The sequence below is a fragment of the Candoia aspera genome, chromosome 17, assembly GCF_035149785.1.
Source record: "Candoia aspera isolate rCanAsp1 chromosome 17, rCanAsp1.hap2, whole genome shotgun sequence".
Classification (NCBI taxonomy): Eukaryota; Metazoa; Chordata; class Lepidosauria; order Squamata; family Boidae; genus Candoia; species Candoia aspera.
Window position 1 is genome coordinate 576034 of NC_086169.1, and position 17399 is coordinate 593432.

At 57.8% G+C, this 17399-nt stretch overlaps 1 protein-coding gene across 1 annotated transcript; it reads left to right on the plus strand.

The window, feature by feature from the left end:
• The first annotated feature begins 943 nt into the window (after positions 1-943).
• On the plus strand, positions 944-17134 carry INSRR (insulin receptor related receptor). Its single transcript, XM_063317165.1, has 23 exons — positions 944-1055; positions 3674-3778; positions 4597-5157; positions 6990-7305; positions 7947-8089; positions 8230-8374; positions 8735-8949; positions 9319-9445; positions 9639-9877; positions 10211-10378; positions 10462-10651; positions 10739-10783; positions 10974-11275; positions 11854-11990; positions 12211-12376; positions 13571-13682; positions 14020-14090; positions 14216-14445; positions 14910-15020; positions 15452-15611; positions 15791-15920; positions 16203-16337; positions 16825-17134. The coding sequence occupies exons 1-23, from the start codon at positions 944-946 to the stop codon at positions 17132-17134; spliced, it is 4230 nt and encodes a 1409-aa protein (XP_063173235.1).
• Positions 17135-17399: the final 265 nt, after the last annotated feature.

A 17399-nucleotide genomic window follows, 5' to 3' on the forward strand; every position in this document is an offset into this window, starting at 1 on the left:
GAAATGTTGGCTTGGGGAGAGAAGCCGCCTGTCTGACGCACTGGGGTGTGCGGGGTGTGTGTGTTGCTCCTCTGATGCACTGGCTGGGGGTGGTCTCCTTCCTGCCCAAGCTCTTCCTGGGAATGGTGCCTCTCCCGGTGTCTCAGAGCATCCCCTGCCTCTTTTCCACCCTGATGCGCATCCTGCGGAGTTGAAAGGCCTTTGGTGCTGTGCCTCTCTGAGGACTGGGGGGTGACCTTGGAGCTGTCGTGAGGAGGCTGGGGTGGCACCTTGAGGAGGCAACCCGAGGTGCCCATGCGCTGCCCCCACCTGCCTGCCCCCCCTTCCCAGGCCTGGCCCTTCCCTCGATTTCAGCCAGTGGGCCCCTGCCCAGACCGTGCCCCCTCCCCTGGGTGGGGGCGAGAGGAAGCTGCTGCGCCTGTTGCTCGTTTCCGTCCCTCCTTATTGACCAAACAAGAAGGGCAGCCAGTCCCTGCCTCCGTCCCCATCTCGCTGGAGTTGTCAGGCTAAATATTTTGAATGTAACTTGTGAAAACAGCCCTTGGAACGGATCCAGCCTGAGCAGGAGGCCAGGCAGGGCTGGGGGGGGGGGCAGGCATGAGGGAGGAAAGACACTGGGCCCCACCCAGCCGCCTCCACACCTGGGGCTCCGGACTGGCCATGCCTCCATTTTCCGGCCCTTTCACTGCTGCGCACACGTGCCAGAGGATGGTTGCGGGGGCGGTGCTGCCCAGGGACAAGGCCCCCCTGCCCCCCTGCTGCAGAACAGTGGCCCCGCAGAGAGCCGGGCATTCCTCTCTCTTGTGCCCCCCTGGCAACTGACAAGGGTCCTGGGCTGCTGCCAGCTGAGAAGCCAACCTGGCCCCCAGCCCATCAGAAGCACCAGGAACTGCTGCGCCACATGCAACTTGCTTTCCCTCCAGCACTGGGCCGTTCATGGACCATGGAGATGACAGGGACCAGGGGAGTCCCTGAGGCCCCCCTCTGGCCCACCCGAGCGGCCCTGCTCTTCCTCTGCCTGCTGGGGCTCGGCCCTGCACCAGCCGCTCCAGAAAGTAAGTCCCTCCTGGGTTGGGTGAGGTCAGCCTCCGGCCGGGCACAAAGACACAAGGCTCAGCTGCTCTGTGCCCAGGAAGAAAACCCTCTCCATGTGCGGTGCCTGGGGCACATGCCTTGGCACAGGGCTGGGCATCTGGGTTGAGGCTAAACTAAATGGAAGCTGGGCTGGATTGCCCAAGAAACGCAGTGGTGGCTGAGCCTGTGGGTGGTGTGAACCAGATGGTTCCCTTCCACCGCATGCTGGGACTTGGAATGGGCACAGCATCTTAGCCAATCCTAGCTGTGGCAGTTTACTAACCTGCATTCAGAGCTCAGCATCTTGCGTGAACCTAGCCAGTAGCTCCAGAAGAAAGGCCAGTCAGATGGACGTCCTTAAAAATGTGCTTATTTTTGTTTGTGTGTGTTAGAAATCCAGCAGTTGGCAGTTGCTGAGCAGAAAGGGCCTGCTGGTGTGATTCCACACCCGGGGTCACCTGTCTGAGAGAATCGGGGTTTTGGAGGAGGAGGACAACCAGTGGGGCCCTGTGCTAATAAAAACGATGTTAAGGTGGGGGAGAAGCCCAATATGCTAATCTAGTTTTAAAGTCGTTTCTCTGTGCCTCAGAAGACTGCTAAGCGCCAGTGCTTTGCTCCATCTTTTGATAACATCAGGAGAGAAAACTGGATTAGCCTATTATCTGCAGCTGGCATCTGAAGAGGGGGTCACACTCTGCAAATTAAGAGCGATTGGGCTTCCCACTCAAGGGGCTATAGCTCACCTCTAACAACAGCGAAGTGTTTCTGCTCCCCTGAACATTATTTCTGTGGGCACAGTCCAGCCAGGTGGGAATTTAAGTCCAAAGCAAAGAGGCTGCAAGGGAGGAATCAGTTCCGAGGAGGAGGGGTGGGGTGGGGGGGCAGGACCTTTCCTTGGATAGCTGTAGGCTGGCTACAATTTTGGATAGAGGGCTTTGAGCAACAACCAGAGGTCTTGTTTCTGCTATAGGACCTGTCATGGTGAAAGGAGGACATGCATGCGTGGTTCCCATGCCATTCTGTACCCCTTTCCTCTCTCTTACGTCCTGTTATAACTTCAGGATGGCACAGTGACAGGGAGAGATGCATGGCTGAACCACTGCATGGTCTCTGCTGGGTTCACGCCCCTGGAGTCGGACCCCAGGGGGCAGGGATAGGAAACGGGGTGCACACTCAGGGCTCGGAGTGGGTCCTCTTGAGATTGGCGTGGCTGCAGCAGGAGAGAGACTCGCGTCCGCTGACCAGAGCTGCAGATGCATCCCACCCTGTGAGGGGTCCGAGTCTGTCCGGGGCACGCCTGCCCTTCCTGTTTTCTGTACTCTTGCTAGATTTATAGGCACAAAAGATACTTTCTGTGTTGTCAAACAAAGGAGAACCAAAACACAGCAGCCTTTAGTTAGGCTGGCTGGGTGAAGGGGAGGGTCCTTCCTCTCCGGAAGAAAGGGGAGAGCATTTCTCTAGGGGACCAGCTCCCACCCCCCCCATTAGACATTATAGAGGCTCCTAGCTGGAATCAGGATGGCGGGGGTGGGGGAGACACCTTGGTTCTGAAACTGGCAGGGGTGCCTTTCAGCCAAGCTGAGTGGCACCTAAGCATTTCATCAATTAAAAAGCCATTAATTAGCAGCAGCTGCTAATTCAGAGACTTCCTGCCAACCCCTGCATTTTTTTTTAAAGGAAAGGCTTTCTTTAAAAGAAGGGAGTGGCATATGGGCCTTCAGTTTTTATTGCAGTCCCCGCAGCAATATTTGGGGTCCCTTCCTCTTTCATGCCTGCAAACAGGAACGGGGTGCAGAAGCAAAGGAGCACCAGAAGAGCCCCCCCCCCCAGCCCAGCCCAGTCAGACTGAAAGAACCAAGCTTGGGCCAAGATGAATGCTGGTCCGGCTCCACGTCTCAGTTTCCACCATACGGCCGTCTGGTATTTATTGATTCCCCAGGATATTTTCCAGCAAGGAAGCAAAGATATCAATCCCTCCTCCCAGTTTTTCCACATCAAGCCCACGAGAGAGTTGCGGCCGGGTCAAAGAACAGGCTCAGCCAGGTCCCTCCAAGGCTTAGCGGCTGCATTCGCACAACATGCTGCTTTTGGTTACTGTAACCTTGGTTAGGACTGCTTTCCTTGTTCTGGGGTGGCGTTGCAGGTTGTGAGGATCCACTGGTTGGGTTCCTGTGTGGGCTCATGTATTAACTCAGCCTGTGGCTGAGGACAGGCCAGCATGTGTGTTGAGGGCACCCCTTCCTCTCTGTGCCCCTTGGAGGAAGGTGGGGGGTTAACACCCCCACTTCCGACTGTCGCTTCCTCCCTTCTATGAGGGCTTTCCTCATCCCGTCTCTTTCAAAGGAGAGGCAACGTGTTTTGGCCGCGGCTCCCCAAGGAGATGGGCCGGGGGCCAGGCATTGCTGCCAGGGTGTCGGCTGCCAAGATGTCAACCCCACCATCTGTGGGGTCCCCTCCTCCTCCTGCACCAATTCCCCTTGAGAGCCTCAGCAAACATGAAGCTCCAAGCGGTGTGTGAGTGAACATCTGGACCTCCCCAGACAGAGAACAGCACCTGTTTAAACAGCCCAGCCCTTTCTCTGCAGAAGGTGCTTCCCAGGGAGGAGGGAGCAAGCAGCCCTCAGGGCACACAGGGGCGGGGGGGGGGGTGGATTTCAGGGCTGGCCTGGCATCTCTCTCTTGTGCCCCAAGACCTCTGGGCAAGGCCTTGGCCAGCAATTGTGATCACTGGTTGCTGGGTAAAAGCAGAAACAGACAGGGGAGGTTGCTGGCAGGGGCTGTTAACATAGCCGGCCCTCTAAGCCCCCCTCCCCAATCTAGCTGCTAGAAAGGAGCTGCCTGCAGCCAGCTGTTCCTCTGGAGGGTGCCAGTGTTGGCGCTGCAGTAGCAGGCAATGGCAGGAGGCTTGGGGCTCCTGTGCAAATACCAGATGGGGGGGCTCCAACCCCAAGGCAGGGACCAGATGGCAGCCATGCTCACTCAGTGCTCTGCCAGATGGCTTCTGGGTGTGCTGGGAGGTTAAGGACAAACAGGCCCTTCGTGAATAGCTAGGCAGTTGTCACAGGCCAAGGTGGGCCAGCCCACCCCCTTGCCAGGTGGGAGCACCTGCAGGGACCCACCAACCCCTCTAGCATCACTCCCTGGAGTGATGGAGCATTCTGCACATGCCCAAAGGCACTTTCTCCTTTACCAGCCAAAGCGGGGCTGTTTCTTTTCGGAGCCTCCCTTTGGCGGCTTTTCTTGACCATTTCTCTGTTTCCTTGCGCCTCATCCTAAGCCCCGCAGGATCACCGCCGACCCAACGGCTGTCCTGCATTTTTGCCTGTGGAAGGCTGGACGAACGGGCAGCCGATGGTGACGCTGAAGCCGCGTAGCCTTTCAAAATTAGGCATTGTTTTAGGAGAGGGAGAGCACCGAGGACAGAAAAGCCTTTCGCCGTGCGCCGAGCTGCAACGGGGCGCTTCGGGTCCGAGGACAAGGTCAGGGTCGCGAGCCCCCTAACCCTCCGCTTCGCCTCCGCAGTCTGCGAGAGCATGGACATCCGCGTGGATCCCGCGCAGCTGCGCCGCCTGGAGAACTGCTCCGTCATCGAGGGCAGCCTGCAGATCCTGCTGATGTTCACGGCCAGCGGCGAGGACTTCCGCTCGCTGGCCTTCCCGCGGCTGGTCGTGATCACCGAGTACCTGCTGCTCTTCCGCGTTTACGGGCTGGAGAGCCTGCGCGACCTCTTCCCCAGCCTGGCCGTCATCCGCGGGGCCAGCCTCTTCTTCAGCTACGCCCTGGTCATCTTCGAGATGCCGCACCTGCGCGACATCGGCCTGCGCAGCCTGACCAACGTTCTCAACGGCTCGGTGCGGATCGAGCGCAACCAGGAGCTCTGCCACATTTCCACCATCGACTGGGCGCTGCTGCAGCCGCCGCCCTCGCTCGAACACAACATCATTCTGCACAACAAGCCGGCGGAGGAGTGCGCCGACGTCTGCCCGGGCATCCTGGGCGTGGAGGAGCCCTGCGTGCAGACCCCGGCCGGCCTCGCCGGCCCCATGCAGCACCGGTGCTGGACCTCCAGCAGCTGCCAGAAAGGTGCGGGGGCTGCTGAGCGGGAGGAGGGGCAAGGGCAGCTGGGGGCCGTGGGAAGGCGCCCAAGCGCTCATACACGCGCACAGCGGGCGCGGGGGGAGCCGCTGGTGTCGAGCTCTTAGTCGTTCGCCCTGCTGCGTCGGTTTAATTTGACGAAACTCGACCGGCAGCTGGAAGGGGACGGGCGCACGCACACCACGCTCCCCAGGCCCGCCAGGTTAAGCCCGCCGCGCAGAAGGGAAGGGCGGGGAGAGCAGCCGGATCCTGGTCCTGGAAAGCGGCCGCGCCTCTTCTCCGCCGGCCGCCTCCCCTTTCCGTCTGGGTCTCTCTCTGCCGTGAAACGCTCATAAACGTCCGCGAGTCTCCCCGGAGCCCGTTTGCTGTAAACATGAGAGGTGCTAATGCAAACAGACGGCAGCGTGTCGTGCGGGGGCCAGCTGGCCGCTTTCCCGCGTGGGCGCATCTCTGGCGGGGCAGGGAGGCCGGGAGTTTGGCTTTCGAAGCAGCGCAGCCTCTGCCTCTCCGCCGAGGGGGCAGAACGAGCAGCCCCGCTCCAGCTCCCCTCCCCCGGGTCTGCCTCCGAGGGACCCAGGCAAAAGGCAGGCAACCTTCCTGTGTAGTTGGGGGGGACGAGCAGCCCCACCGCGAGCCCAGCAGCTGATCTGGGTTGGTCTTAAACAGCCAAGCAGAACTGAGCCTCCCAGGTGGGTCACTGCAGGACATCCCAGGCTGTGGGGTAGACCAAGAGCAAGGCGTCAGAAAGATGTCTCAGAAGAAGCAGAAAGCCAGAAACCCCCCCACCCCCCCACCCCAAAAATAGGACAGGGATGTGCAATCTCCAAGGCTGAAGGCTATATTTTTTTTCCAGTGAACAGCTCTGGGTAGAAGATTGCTTTAAGAGTTTCTTGGCTGCTGAAATGTTTTGCTGTGAACCTATAAATCCGATGTTTCAAAAAGTCAGACTCCAGGTCAGACTCCAGAGCCACAGGCAGCTGTGGGAGGATCTGAAAAGGAAGAGGGATTTGGATTCCCCCCCCCCCTTGTTCCGGGTTTGGGGTCCCAGGGAGCGAGGTCCAGCTGATCGGTCAGTTCGATTAATGGCAGCCTCCTTATGCAGAGAGCTCGAGGCTGAGCATTGGTGTTGTCACATAAGAGGGGGCGGGGCATCTAAAGGCCTGCATCCCTCCCCTCCAGCAGGGACCTCCAAACCATCCAGATTTGCTAGTGAGTCTGCCGAGTCTTGGCCTCAAAACCTGGAAAACGTAGGAATAAGGTTAGCTGTTTGGCAACCAGGGAACATCGGCCCTCTTCTTGTTGCCTAAACACCCAGTCTTAAAATCTGAAAATGACCAAATCAAAGAGACGGAGGGAGGCCTGCTGGGGCTCTGTTACACCAAATAAAAGAACGGTATTTTGTAAATAGAAAGGGATAGACATTTTGGCACAAATCTTGACTAGCACACGGCAGGCAAGAGACCAACCTCGATTTCAAGGTCTGGACAGGGCTGAAATGGTAACTTGGGCAGAGAGCCAATTCATGGACCCCCCTGGAAATGTGGGGTGTAAATCTGCTGGGCTTGTGAATGTGGGCGGGGAAGGTGAGTTCCAGACCAGAAGGTCCCAGGTCTTTAAGGGGGCAGTGCAGCAAAAAGGACTCCCCTTTCCCTGGAGATCTTTGTGGGGAATTTTCACAGGAACGTTTGAGAGGTGACTGGAAATCAACAGAGCGGCAGCAATGGCCCTGGCGGGGCGGGGGCGGGGGCGGGGGCGTGTCGTGGCCAAAGCCTCGCCAAAGCCAGGGTGCCAAGCCGCTCACTCCCGTCTCCCCCCTTCAGTGTGTCCATGCAAAGTCGGAGGCGCTGCTTGTACAAGCAAGGAGGAGTGCTGCCACCCGGAGTGTCTGGGGGGCTGCAGCCGCCCCGGGGACCCCCATGCCTGTGTCGCCTGCCACCACTTCTACTTCAACGGGCGCTGCCTGAGCTCCTGCCCAGACCTCGCTTACGAGTACGAAGGGTGGCGCTGCGTGACTGCCGAGCACTGCGGTGGCCTGCGCAAGGTCTCCGAGCATCTCCGGGACTCCTCCAGGTTTGTCATCCATCAGAAGCAGTGCCTGGCCGAGTGCCCCCCAGGCTACCAGAAGAACGAGAGCAGGTGAGGAGCGGCCCCCGGTGTCGTTTCCCCGTGGCTTGGCTCTTCTGCCAGCGGCTTGTTTTCATCCGTTGGTGGGAATGTTTGTGGAGATGGAATTTGATGTTGGGAGCGGGAAGTCTCTTCCTTCGTTAGCACAAGCGTCAGCACTTAATAACTGCTGGCAGAGTCGGCGTCACCATCTTTAAAAACCCATTAAGCTAATTTCCTCCTTGTGGCAGCCCTCTTTAAAGTTGCTTAACTTCCATACACAGCAAGCGTCCCCACCTTTGCTTTCAGAAACCCTCCCCAAATCTCAAGAGCCCTCAGTTGAACCCACCGATGAGATGTTGGCTGTTTGGGACTGGAGGAGTTTTCAGACCCAGAGATACGAGGGCCCCCCAGTTCTGGCTTCCCGACACATTTGTGGGGTGCTGATTAGGGTTGGAGTGGATGCGAAGGCCTGTTGCTCCCTGCAGTGCGCACGGAAGGAAGATGCACCACGCACCTCCCTGGCAAGAGAGCCAATTTTGCACATGGACTTGGAGGAATAGAGTGTGTGGTCCTCAGCCTCTCTTCCTTTCCTTTCCTCCTTTCCTTTCCTTTCCTTTCCTTTCCTTTCCTTTCCTTTCCTTTCCTTTCCTTTCCTTTCCTTTCTCTTTCAGCCTTGTCTGCCACGAGTGCGAGGGGCTGTGCCCCAAGGAGTGTAAAGTGGGCACCAAAACCATTGACTCCACTCGGGCAGCCCGGGACCTGGCCGGCTGCACCTTCATCGAGGGGAACCTGATTGTTAACATCCGCCGGGGCGGTGAGTGGCTCCACCTCTGTTTATGCGCTGCGGGGAGAATTCCTCCACCCACCCACCCCCACCCCCCACACTTGTGGCTACATCTTGCTCAGCAGCACAGTCCAGCCTGGCTCACCGCAGCCTCTCTTCTCCTCCTGCAGAAAATCTGGCCTCCACTTTGCAGAGCAGCCTCGGCCTGATCGAGACCATCACTGGATTCCTGAAGATCAAGCACTCCTTTGCTCTCATCTCCCTGACCTTCTTCAGGAACCTCAAACTGATCCGGGGGGACTCCATGGTGGATGGGTGAGTGGTAGCCCCGAAGTCGCCAGAAGCCTGCCTGCTAGCGGAAGGAAGGAAGGAAGGAAGGAAGGAAGGAAGGAAGGAAGGAAGGAAGGAAGGAAGGAAGGAAGGAAGGAAGGGGCCTTCACCCACGGGGGAAGCAGCTGGGCTCCTCTGCAGCACTTGCTCTTTCAGTCTAGCCTGGCACGGGAGCAGCGCGCTTGGCCAGCAGCATCCTGTGCTCTGTGGAGGGCCAGCCAGAGGTGCTGGAGAACCAGCTCACTGGTGCTGGAGGGAGGGCAGGAGGCAGAGGCTGGGCTAGGGAAGGGCCTGATCCTGCAAGCCGGGGCCTGAGCCCGCCTCCTCCCTTGGCTTTGCCCTCAGGAACTACACTCTGTATGTGCTGGACAACCAAAATCTCCAGCAGCTGTGGGACTGGAGCCAGCACAGGCTGTCCATCCCAGTGGGGAAGATGTATTTTGCCTTTAACCCCAAGCTGTGCCTCTCAGAGATCTTTCGGATGGAGGAGGTCACGGGGACCAAGGGGAGGCAGAACAAGGCGGAGATCAACCCCCGGACGAACGGGGATCAAGCGTCTTGTGAGTCGGCGGAGAAGGCAGAAGTGGTCGTGGGGGAGGGGAGGGGAGAGAAGAAGGGTGGGCGGACACCCCTGATCTTATATTGGTTTGTCTAATATTTCAGGCAATTAACTGTAACTCTTTTGAACAATCGTGGTTACTAGTTTCTTGCAGCAAAACCAAGAGTTTCAACCTATGTCCTTTCAGGCCACAGCCCTGACAGAAAAGTCTCTATGCTGCTCTTCCCCTAATTGGGTAGATAAAAACCTCCCGGTGCTCTTTCCTATTTGAACTTCCCGCTGGCGTTGCCTTCACCTAGCAGCCGCCCTCACACAGGCCCCCCCGGTCCTTTTGGAGGGCTCCCTTTCAGTTGCTTCTTCCCCCTTCCAGGCAAGACCCAGACCCTCCGCTTTGTGTCCAACACCACTGAGTCGGACCGTATCGTCCTCAGATGGGAGCGCTACCAGCCTCCTGAGTCCCGCGACCTCCTCAGCTTCATTGTCCACTACAAGGAATCGTAGGTGCCGGGGAGGGTCTTCTCCAAGGAATCCTCCCTAGGGGAAGGGGCTCCGTGCCCCTCGGGGGCCGAGGGCTGAGGCCGTTGCAACACACACCCCGCTGAGGCTGGCCCAGACTTGCCCTGGCTGAAGGGTCTGGGGGCAGGGCAGAGCCCCGCTTGCCTCCAGCTAACCCTGGTCTCCTCCCCTCAGCCCCTTCCAGGACGTGACGGAGTACGTTGGGCAGGACACGTGCGGGGCCAACAGCTGGAACGTTGTGGATGTGGAGCTTCCCCTGAGCCACGACCAGGAGCCGGGCGTGACGTTGCAGAACCTTAAGCCATGGACGCAGTACGCCATCTTCGTGCGGGCCATTACCCTCACCACCGCCGAGGAGAGGCGCAACTTCGGGGCCCAGAGCGAGGTGGTCTACATCCGCACCCTGCCTGCAGGTGAGGGGGCAGGGGCCCGAGGGGCCCAAGGGGCGAACGGCAGGGAGGAGAGTTCCTTTCCCTTAACTGTCAGCTGCCGAGTCAACTTGGCTGAACTGCCATATTGCAGGGAGAGCACATGCTTTTCTCTGGCAGCTGTAAAGACGAACGTGTGCTTAATGACATTTTTGTGAGAGCCAGGGATAACTCATGCAAAAGAAGGAGGGCAGATGCCTTTGAGGCGGGGAAGGAGGAACGTGCAGTCCCGGACCGGAAGGGGCGAAGGGGCCACGTTCTGGCCCTTCTCCTTCTGCCTCCCGGCTCCCACGCTCCCCCCTGCTCTCCGAATTGCAGCACCGACGGTGCCGCGGGATGTCATCTCCATGTCCAACTCTTCCGCACACCTCATCGTCCGGTGGAAGCCTCCCTCGCAGCCCAACGGGAACCTCACCTACTATCTGGTGCTGTGGCAGCAGCTGGCGGAGGACTCGGAGCTCTTTGTCAACGACTACTGCCACAAAGGTGAGGCCCGGGGCCACTGCAGTGCCTGGGGGCCAGCCTGACCCGTCACTCGCTGCCCGCTTCACCTCCACCTCGCTCCCCAGGGCTCCGCCTGCCCACCAGCAGCGCAGACACCCGCTTTGACACGAGTGACAGCGAGGGGCATGAGGACACGGAGGATGAACGGTGCTGCCCCTGCCAGAGTCCCGTTGGGCACAGCCAGCCCAGTGTCGAAACTGTGTCCTTCCAGAAGAAGTTTGAGAACTTCCTCCACAATTCAATCATCCTTCCCAGGTGAGTCAAACGTGACGGGCAGATTTCCTGCTCGGTGGCTAAGAAGCAGAGGCCGGGAACTGGCTGGCTTTCTCCCTCTTTTTCCAGACCTCCTTGGAAAGTCACCTCAATCAACAAGGTTTCTTCTTACCGGTAAGTTTAAGACCTTCTGAAGGATGGGCGCCCATGTTTTTCTTCGCGCGGAGAGAATCCGCTTTTCTGCTGGGGGGCGGCGGGCCCCTAGTCTTGCCGAAGTGTTCTTACTGGCCTGGGGTGGGGTAAAGTGTGCCCCCCTCAAAGCAGCAGGGCTGCCCGCTGACCCTTCTTTCCCTGGCTGTGACAGAGTCCCTAAAAGGCGCAGAGACACCCTTGCTGTGACAGTGGCGAGCCAGGCCTTTCCCAACACCTCCTCACCTCCTCCAGGGAGCCCAAGCCAGGGAGCCACGGCCCATCGGTCTGAGTTTGACTCTAAGACAGAGAAGGACTTCCGCATCTTTGAAGATAAAGTAGTTCGGGACCGGACAGCAATTTCCAACCTGCGCCATTTCACCGAATATCGGATTGACATTCACGCCTGCAACCATGCGGCCCAGACCATGGGGTGCAGTGCTGCAACCTTCGTCTTTGCTCGGACGATGCCAGAAGGTGAGCGAGAACAGCTTTACGCTTTTCTTGTTGAGAGTAGCAAGTTACTGAACAGTAGATTTCCGGTGTTCCTGAGATAATTAACCGCAGAACAGTTCGAATTCAAAATCTCTCTTAGCGGCCACCCTCCCTTGCAGCATGCTGTGCTCTGGGCTGGCCCAGAGAGTTCAGGGATTCCCCGTGCGTTCCAAGAGAGGCGCAGAGGGAACGTGGGACCTCTGGTGTAAGCAGAGGCTTGGAACCAGCCAGATAACCACCTGGGCACAGGAGACCTTCAGAACATCTTGAGGAGCAGATGGGTGGCTTTCTCTTCTGCCCGCTCATAGGGCATCCTGGAAAGTCTTTAGTGGGATGACACAGAATCTGCTTGGCACAAGCAATAGGACTGCCAAAGGTCTGTGAAGAGCCTGGGCAGGAATGGCCAAGGGAAGGACAGACTGCCACCACCCACAGCGTTTTTCGCCTGCTCCCATCTCTTCCCAGCAAAGAGATTGTGGGAAGACTCCAGTTGCTGGTCCAAAGGCTTCCTTCCACCTTTCTAACCTTTGCCCAACCGCCTTTGCTCTTCTCCTGGCCAGCTCAAGCTGACAACATCCCAGGAAACATGACCTGGGAGCCAGCCAGCAAGAACAGCGTCCTCCTTCGGTGGCAGGAGCCGAAGAACCCCAATGGCCTCATCCTGAAGTATGAGATCAAGTACAGCCGGGAGAGCGAGGTGAGGACTGGTAGTCGGGGCAAGCTGAGGCCCAGACAGCTCCTTGGTGTTGCTCCTCATGAGCAGCTTGTCCTACCGTCCCTCAGCCTGGTGGATCCCGTCTCCAGAACACTTAGCCCTGGCCAAGGTGGTGGGAACTCTGAGAGCTGCAGCCTGGCACCTGGCAGATGCCTCCCTGGGCAACTCTGACCAGCTACGAAGCAGCTCTGCTTCCTTGCAGAAAGTCATCTCTGTGGTCTGCGTCTCCCGCCATCGCTATGCCCAGTATGGGGGCTACCATCTCGCCCTCCTCCAGCCAGGAAATTACTCTGCTAAGGTTCGGGCCACCTCACTGGCAGGAAATGGTTCCTGGACCAGCCTGATGAAGTTCTACATTCTCGGAGGAGGTGGGTTGCATGGCCAGCTGGCTTTCCTTAAGTCGCTCTTCTTCCTGGAAGACCTTGTGCTGGCAAAGGGGCACGAGATGGTTCCTCCCCCAGGTCTCGGGAACCCAGCAGCCCATGGAGGGATGCCAGGGGTCATGGTTTACCAGTATCTGCCAGGTCAAAGTGAGAAGATGCTGGGATGTTTATTCGTTCTTGCATTCACTTAAATCTGCCTCTTCTCTCGTGAGAACAGGGCTCAGAGCAGCCTGCCTAGGTGGGCTTCAGCTCCCAGAATTCCCTGGCCGGATTGGCCATCGCTGAGAATGCTGGGAATTTAAGTCCAGACATCTAGAAATTGGCCAGGTTGGAGAACAGGGTCCTTGAGCATCAACAGACAGGAGGAGTCGCATGTCCAAAGGGAGACAGACAAACTGTGCAAAGTATGGCCAGCAGATTCCTGGTGCTCTCCTGTCCAAGGACTAAATACATGAAATGCTGTGGTTATCAGCCACAGATGAAATTAATGGAAGGAAGGAAGGCAGGAAGGCAGGAAGGCAGGAAGGCAGGAAGGCAGGAAGGAAGGAAGGAAGGAAGGAAGGAAGGAAGGAAGGAAAAAGCTAGCTAGCTGTAGGAATGTATAAATAAGAGAAAGGTAAGGCTTAGTATTAAATTCTGTAGTGCTTTTACTTTCGAAAATAATTGTGAGCCATTTGCAAACGTAATAGAACTTAGTAAAAAAAGGGTTAAGCACAAATGATTGCTTGACATCTTTTAAGAGCCCCCTCAAAAGACACCCCCCACCCCAAGGAAGGACAGAAAGTCTTCCACTTAAGTTTATTTCCATGACATTAGCAAGAGACCAAAGGCTGGCCAAAGAGTTGTGACTTCCCTGAAACTTGTCTGACAAGGCGGCTGGAAGTATGTTGTCAGACAGCGGGAAAAGTAACAACAGGGCAAAAGGTTTATTTGGCACAGTGAAGGGGAGCAGAAGAAAATATTGCATAAATAAATTATTAGACGAGGAGGGGAGGAGAAAGCAACTGCAGAGGGTGGGAAATCACACGCAATCTTGTCTTCCTGTGAAAAAGCAAAAGTTCCCATGGTGAAAGAGGTTGTGTTTGTTTGTTCATTCGTGCTTCTCTTTGGTCAGTTGGGGTGTGATAATCGCATTTCTCTCCCCCTTCCTCCTTCACAACCCCCCACCCCCCTTCCAAGTAGAGGAAGAGGAACCCGGAAATTTTTACGTGTTCTTGACGCTCACCCCGGTGGTGCTGATGGTTGGGATCACGTGTCTGGCCGTCTTTGTCTTCTTGTACAACAAGAAAAGGTGAGCTTCGGAGAGCAGGTTGCCTGAGATGCGGGGCCTAATGCTTAAACAGTAGGGGCTGGGGGGGCTGCTCTCTCTGCTGCCCTTTCCATGAGGCACGTCACTTCCTCAAAGGGGCGGGCGGTGGGAAGGGTGGAAGCCAAGTGCAAAAGCAGGATTGGCCCTTCAACAGGGCGCCGTTTCTGGGGAGTCGCGCCAGTGAACTGTTGCTTCGGATCAGAGGTGTCCCCTTATCTGGGCTCCCAGGCGGCCACATGCAATGCAGAAGCACCCAAAAAATGTGAAGTGCCCCCCCACCCCGTGCCCTGATCTTTTCTATGTGACCCTTGCATTCCAGGAACGCCGAAGGATACCCCAGCGGCACGCTGTATGCCTCGGTCAACCCTGAATACTTCAGTGCCTCCAACAGTGAGTGCCAAGGCCCCTTCCGTGCCAGCCCAAGGAAGGGGGGGTGGCCCAGCTGGCATGATGGTTGTGGGTTGCTTGGGGCCACTGGGGCTTTGGCAAAGGTCTCCACCTTTTCCCCTTCTCAGTGTATGTCCCCGATGAGTGGGAGGTGCCCCGGGAACGGATCACGATCCTGCGAGAGCTGGGCCAGGGATCCTTCGGGATGGTCTATGCGGGGATAGCCAAGGACTTGGAGCAGGAGGGCGAGGAGACCCGGGTGGCGCTGAAGACCGTCAACGAGCTGGCCTCCATGCGGGAGCGAATCGAGTTCCTGAACGAGGCCTCCGTCATGAAAGCCTTCCGCTGCCACCACGTGGTAAGGGAGACACGTCTGGGGCAAAGGGACGAATTTCTCCTGCCAGGAAGAAGAGGGGGGAGCCGTCCCAAAAGTGGTTGGCAAGGTCCGCATGGGGGTTGGGGGCCAGAAAAGGCCCAGCTGAGCCCCCTTTAGCCTGCCCCCTTTTCTGCGGATATCAGCACGTGGCGTCCGTCAGGGTGCAGGCGTTCTCAGGAAGCTCAGCACTCTCGACTCCGGACTTTGTGGACACGATCATCTCGCCAGCCATACGGAAAGGGCCACCGTTGCCTTTTTCCGGGTGTATTTTTAACTTCCCAGTCCAAAGATTCCCCGGTGATTCCCCCGTCTTGGCGGTCACCAGGTCCAAGCCCACTAGCTTTCTCACAAGCCAGTCTGGTTAGGCATGGAAACTGCTGGGGCTGTGTGCGTTAGGGATCCTGAAACGCTTGCCAAACGCTCCGCTTTGTCTTTCGGGCCTCCAGGTTCGCCTCCTTGGGGTGGTGTCCCAAGGCCAGCCGGCCGTGGTCATCATGGAGCTGATGACAAGGGGGGATTTGAAAAGCTACCTCCGTTCGCTCAGGCCGGACGCCGAGGTGGGTCTTTTCCCGCACCTTGTGGCTCAGATTGCAGGCAAAGCAACCTCGACTGAATCATTGGAGACGATCTGGGGCAGAGCAAAAGGCTCCTCCTTTTTGGCACTGATTTCCAAGCGATAGCAGGAGATTGGAGAGACTGTGAATCTGATCTTCGTCGCCACACTTCCTTTCTGAGCCTGGCTCCAATCAGCTGTGTTTGTTGTGCTCTGGGCCCTTGGGATGATATGCTTTCCTAGCAATCCTCCACTCACAGAAGCCACTGGGGAAGTCAGACTGGGTGCCAGGCTGACATCAGTCTGGTAGAGCTCCCCCAGGGATATGTCTGTGTGGCACCTGGCCACAGCCTTCACAATGTGCTCCCCAAGGCCCAACAATTCCCCCAAGATTACAGTTCCCTGTTCTGACTCCCTTGTTACCTCTTCTCATAGAATAACCCCGGTTTGCCTCCCCCTTCGCTGAAGGACATGATCCAGATGGCTGGCGAGATTGCTGACGGCATGGCCTACCTCAACGCCAAGAAGTTTGTCCACCGGGACCTTGCAGCCCGCAATTGCATGGTGTCCGAGGACTTCACAGTCAAGATTGGAGGTGGGCTGAGGCTGGGCAGGCGTGGGGGAGGGACAGTGGCTCCCCGTAGCAGCCTGGGGTGGCTCGGGTGCTTGGAGAAGCTTTGATCCTTGGATCGCCAACCTCTCATCTCCTCCATGGGTTCAGGAACAGCTCTGCTCATGTTTAGCCCCCCTCAGTGGTTTTCTCCCTTCCCAAAGATTTTGGGATGACCAGGGACATCTACGAAACAGACTATTACCGCAAAGGGGGGAAAGGCTTGCTGCCGGTCCGCTGGATGTCTCCGCAAGCCCTGAAGGATGGGATCTTCAACACTCAGTCGGACATCTGGTGAGCCCGTGGGGGCAGAAGAGGTGGGACATTGCAGCTTGGCTTTTTGAAGTCAGCATTGTTCCCCAGGGGGTGTGGGTGCTCCTGGGGCATTTTGTAGCCCAAATGGCAGACTGTGCACTTGGCTGTGCACGGAGGGTTTGGCCTTGGGAGGAGACCCTGGGCAGGGCTGGCCTTGCCATGCCCCTGCAGCCAGAGGAGAGAAGCCCGGGTGGGGAAGGGTGGCCATGGGAGCCCTGGGCTGGGGGTGTGGAACAGCCCTCTCAGGCCACTCTGTTCCAGGTCCTTTGGCGTGGTGCTCTGGGAAATTGCCACCTTGGCGGAACAGCCCTACCAGGGCATGTCCAACGAACAGGTGCTCCACTTTGTGATGGACAACGGGGTCCTGGAGAAGCCCGAGAACTGTCCTGACAAGCTGTGAGTGGCTCCCAGAAAGGTGGCTGTGGCAGGGCTTGCGGGGAGGCTAGTGCCGGCCCCAGTTTCAGCAACCTTTCCCCTCCCGATCTCCCCCTAAGCTGCCCAGACAGACAGCGGAGCTGTTTCCATGGTCTCCCTGAGCTCAGTGCAGCCCCTTCCTGAGCACGTCTCTGTGCATTCCTGACTTCCACCCGACCCTGGTGGTCTCCCATCCCACGGCTCTCTGGGCCCAAACCTACTTAGCTTTACCAGCTCAGACAAGGGCAGCAAGTAGCTGCTTCCTGGTGGAGCAAGGCTCGCTTTCTGCCCAATTTGGTTATGGGGCTACCCCTCTCCTTTCTGGAGGGTGAGTCCTGCACACAACGGACTTGGACTTAAAGGACTGCGCATCCCTGGCTGAACAGCGAGCTGCGCGAGAAGGCCGAAGCCCGGCACCACACGGCCCCGTTCCCTGCCTAGCGGCTTTTCTTCTTCTCCCCCTCCCCAGGCATGACCTCATGACTCGGTGCTGGCAGCAAAACCCACGTCTGCGCCCGTCCTTTGTCCAGATTCTGGAGAGCATCAAGGATGACATGAGCAGCAGCTTCCGCGCTCACGCCTTCTTCTACAGCCTGGAGAACAAGCGCAGCAGCTCTGGGGGCGCTCTGGACCTCGAGACAGACAAGCTGCTGGAGGAAACAGAGGAGGGAGAGCCAAAGCCGGCGGCCCTGGCCCCCCACGGCAGCAGCCCCCGGCTTGTTCTTGGTCCTGGCCAGGCCACAAACTGTTGCTCATCCAGCAGGAAGCCACGCCTCTGAGGCTTGGCCAGCCCAGCAGCACGGAGGGTCGGACACCCTGCCGGTCAGGGGGCTGTGTCCTGGATTGCCGGCCCAGTGGCGAAGGACTCCCCGAAAGCAAGGGAAACTTTTAGGAGGAACTGTTTTATCACTCATTTTGTGAAAGATGGGAGCAGGGGCGCTTCTTTGGGTGGGCAGAGCCTGACTGGCATCTGGGCATGAAACCTGCTCGGCCTGGGGCATGTGCAACTTTATCTCAGGACCAGCAGCCGGCCGGGCTCTCTTT

What these genes read in the sequence shown, in the direction of transcription:
- INSRR (XM_063317165.1), top strand. Translation starts at nt 944, where the DNA reads ATGGAGATGACAGGGACCAGGGGAGTCCCTGAGGCCCCCCTCTGGCCC. An exon ending in CTCCAGCAGCTGCCAGAAAG is followed by an intron (nt 5,158 to 6,989) that starts GTGCGGGGGCTG and finishes TCCCCCCTTCAG; the next exon opens with TGTGTCCATGCAAAGTCGGA. An exon ending in CCTTCCGCTGCCACCACGTG is followed by an intron (nt 14,446 to 14,909) that starts GTAAGGGAGACA and finishes TCGGGCCTCCAG; the next exon opens with GTTCGCCTCCTTGGGGTGGT.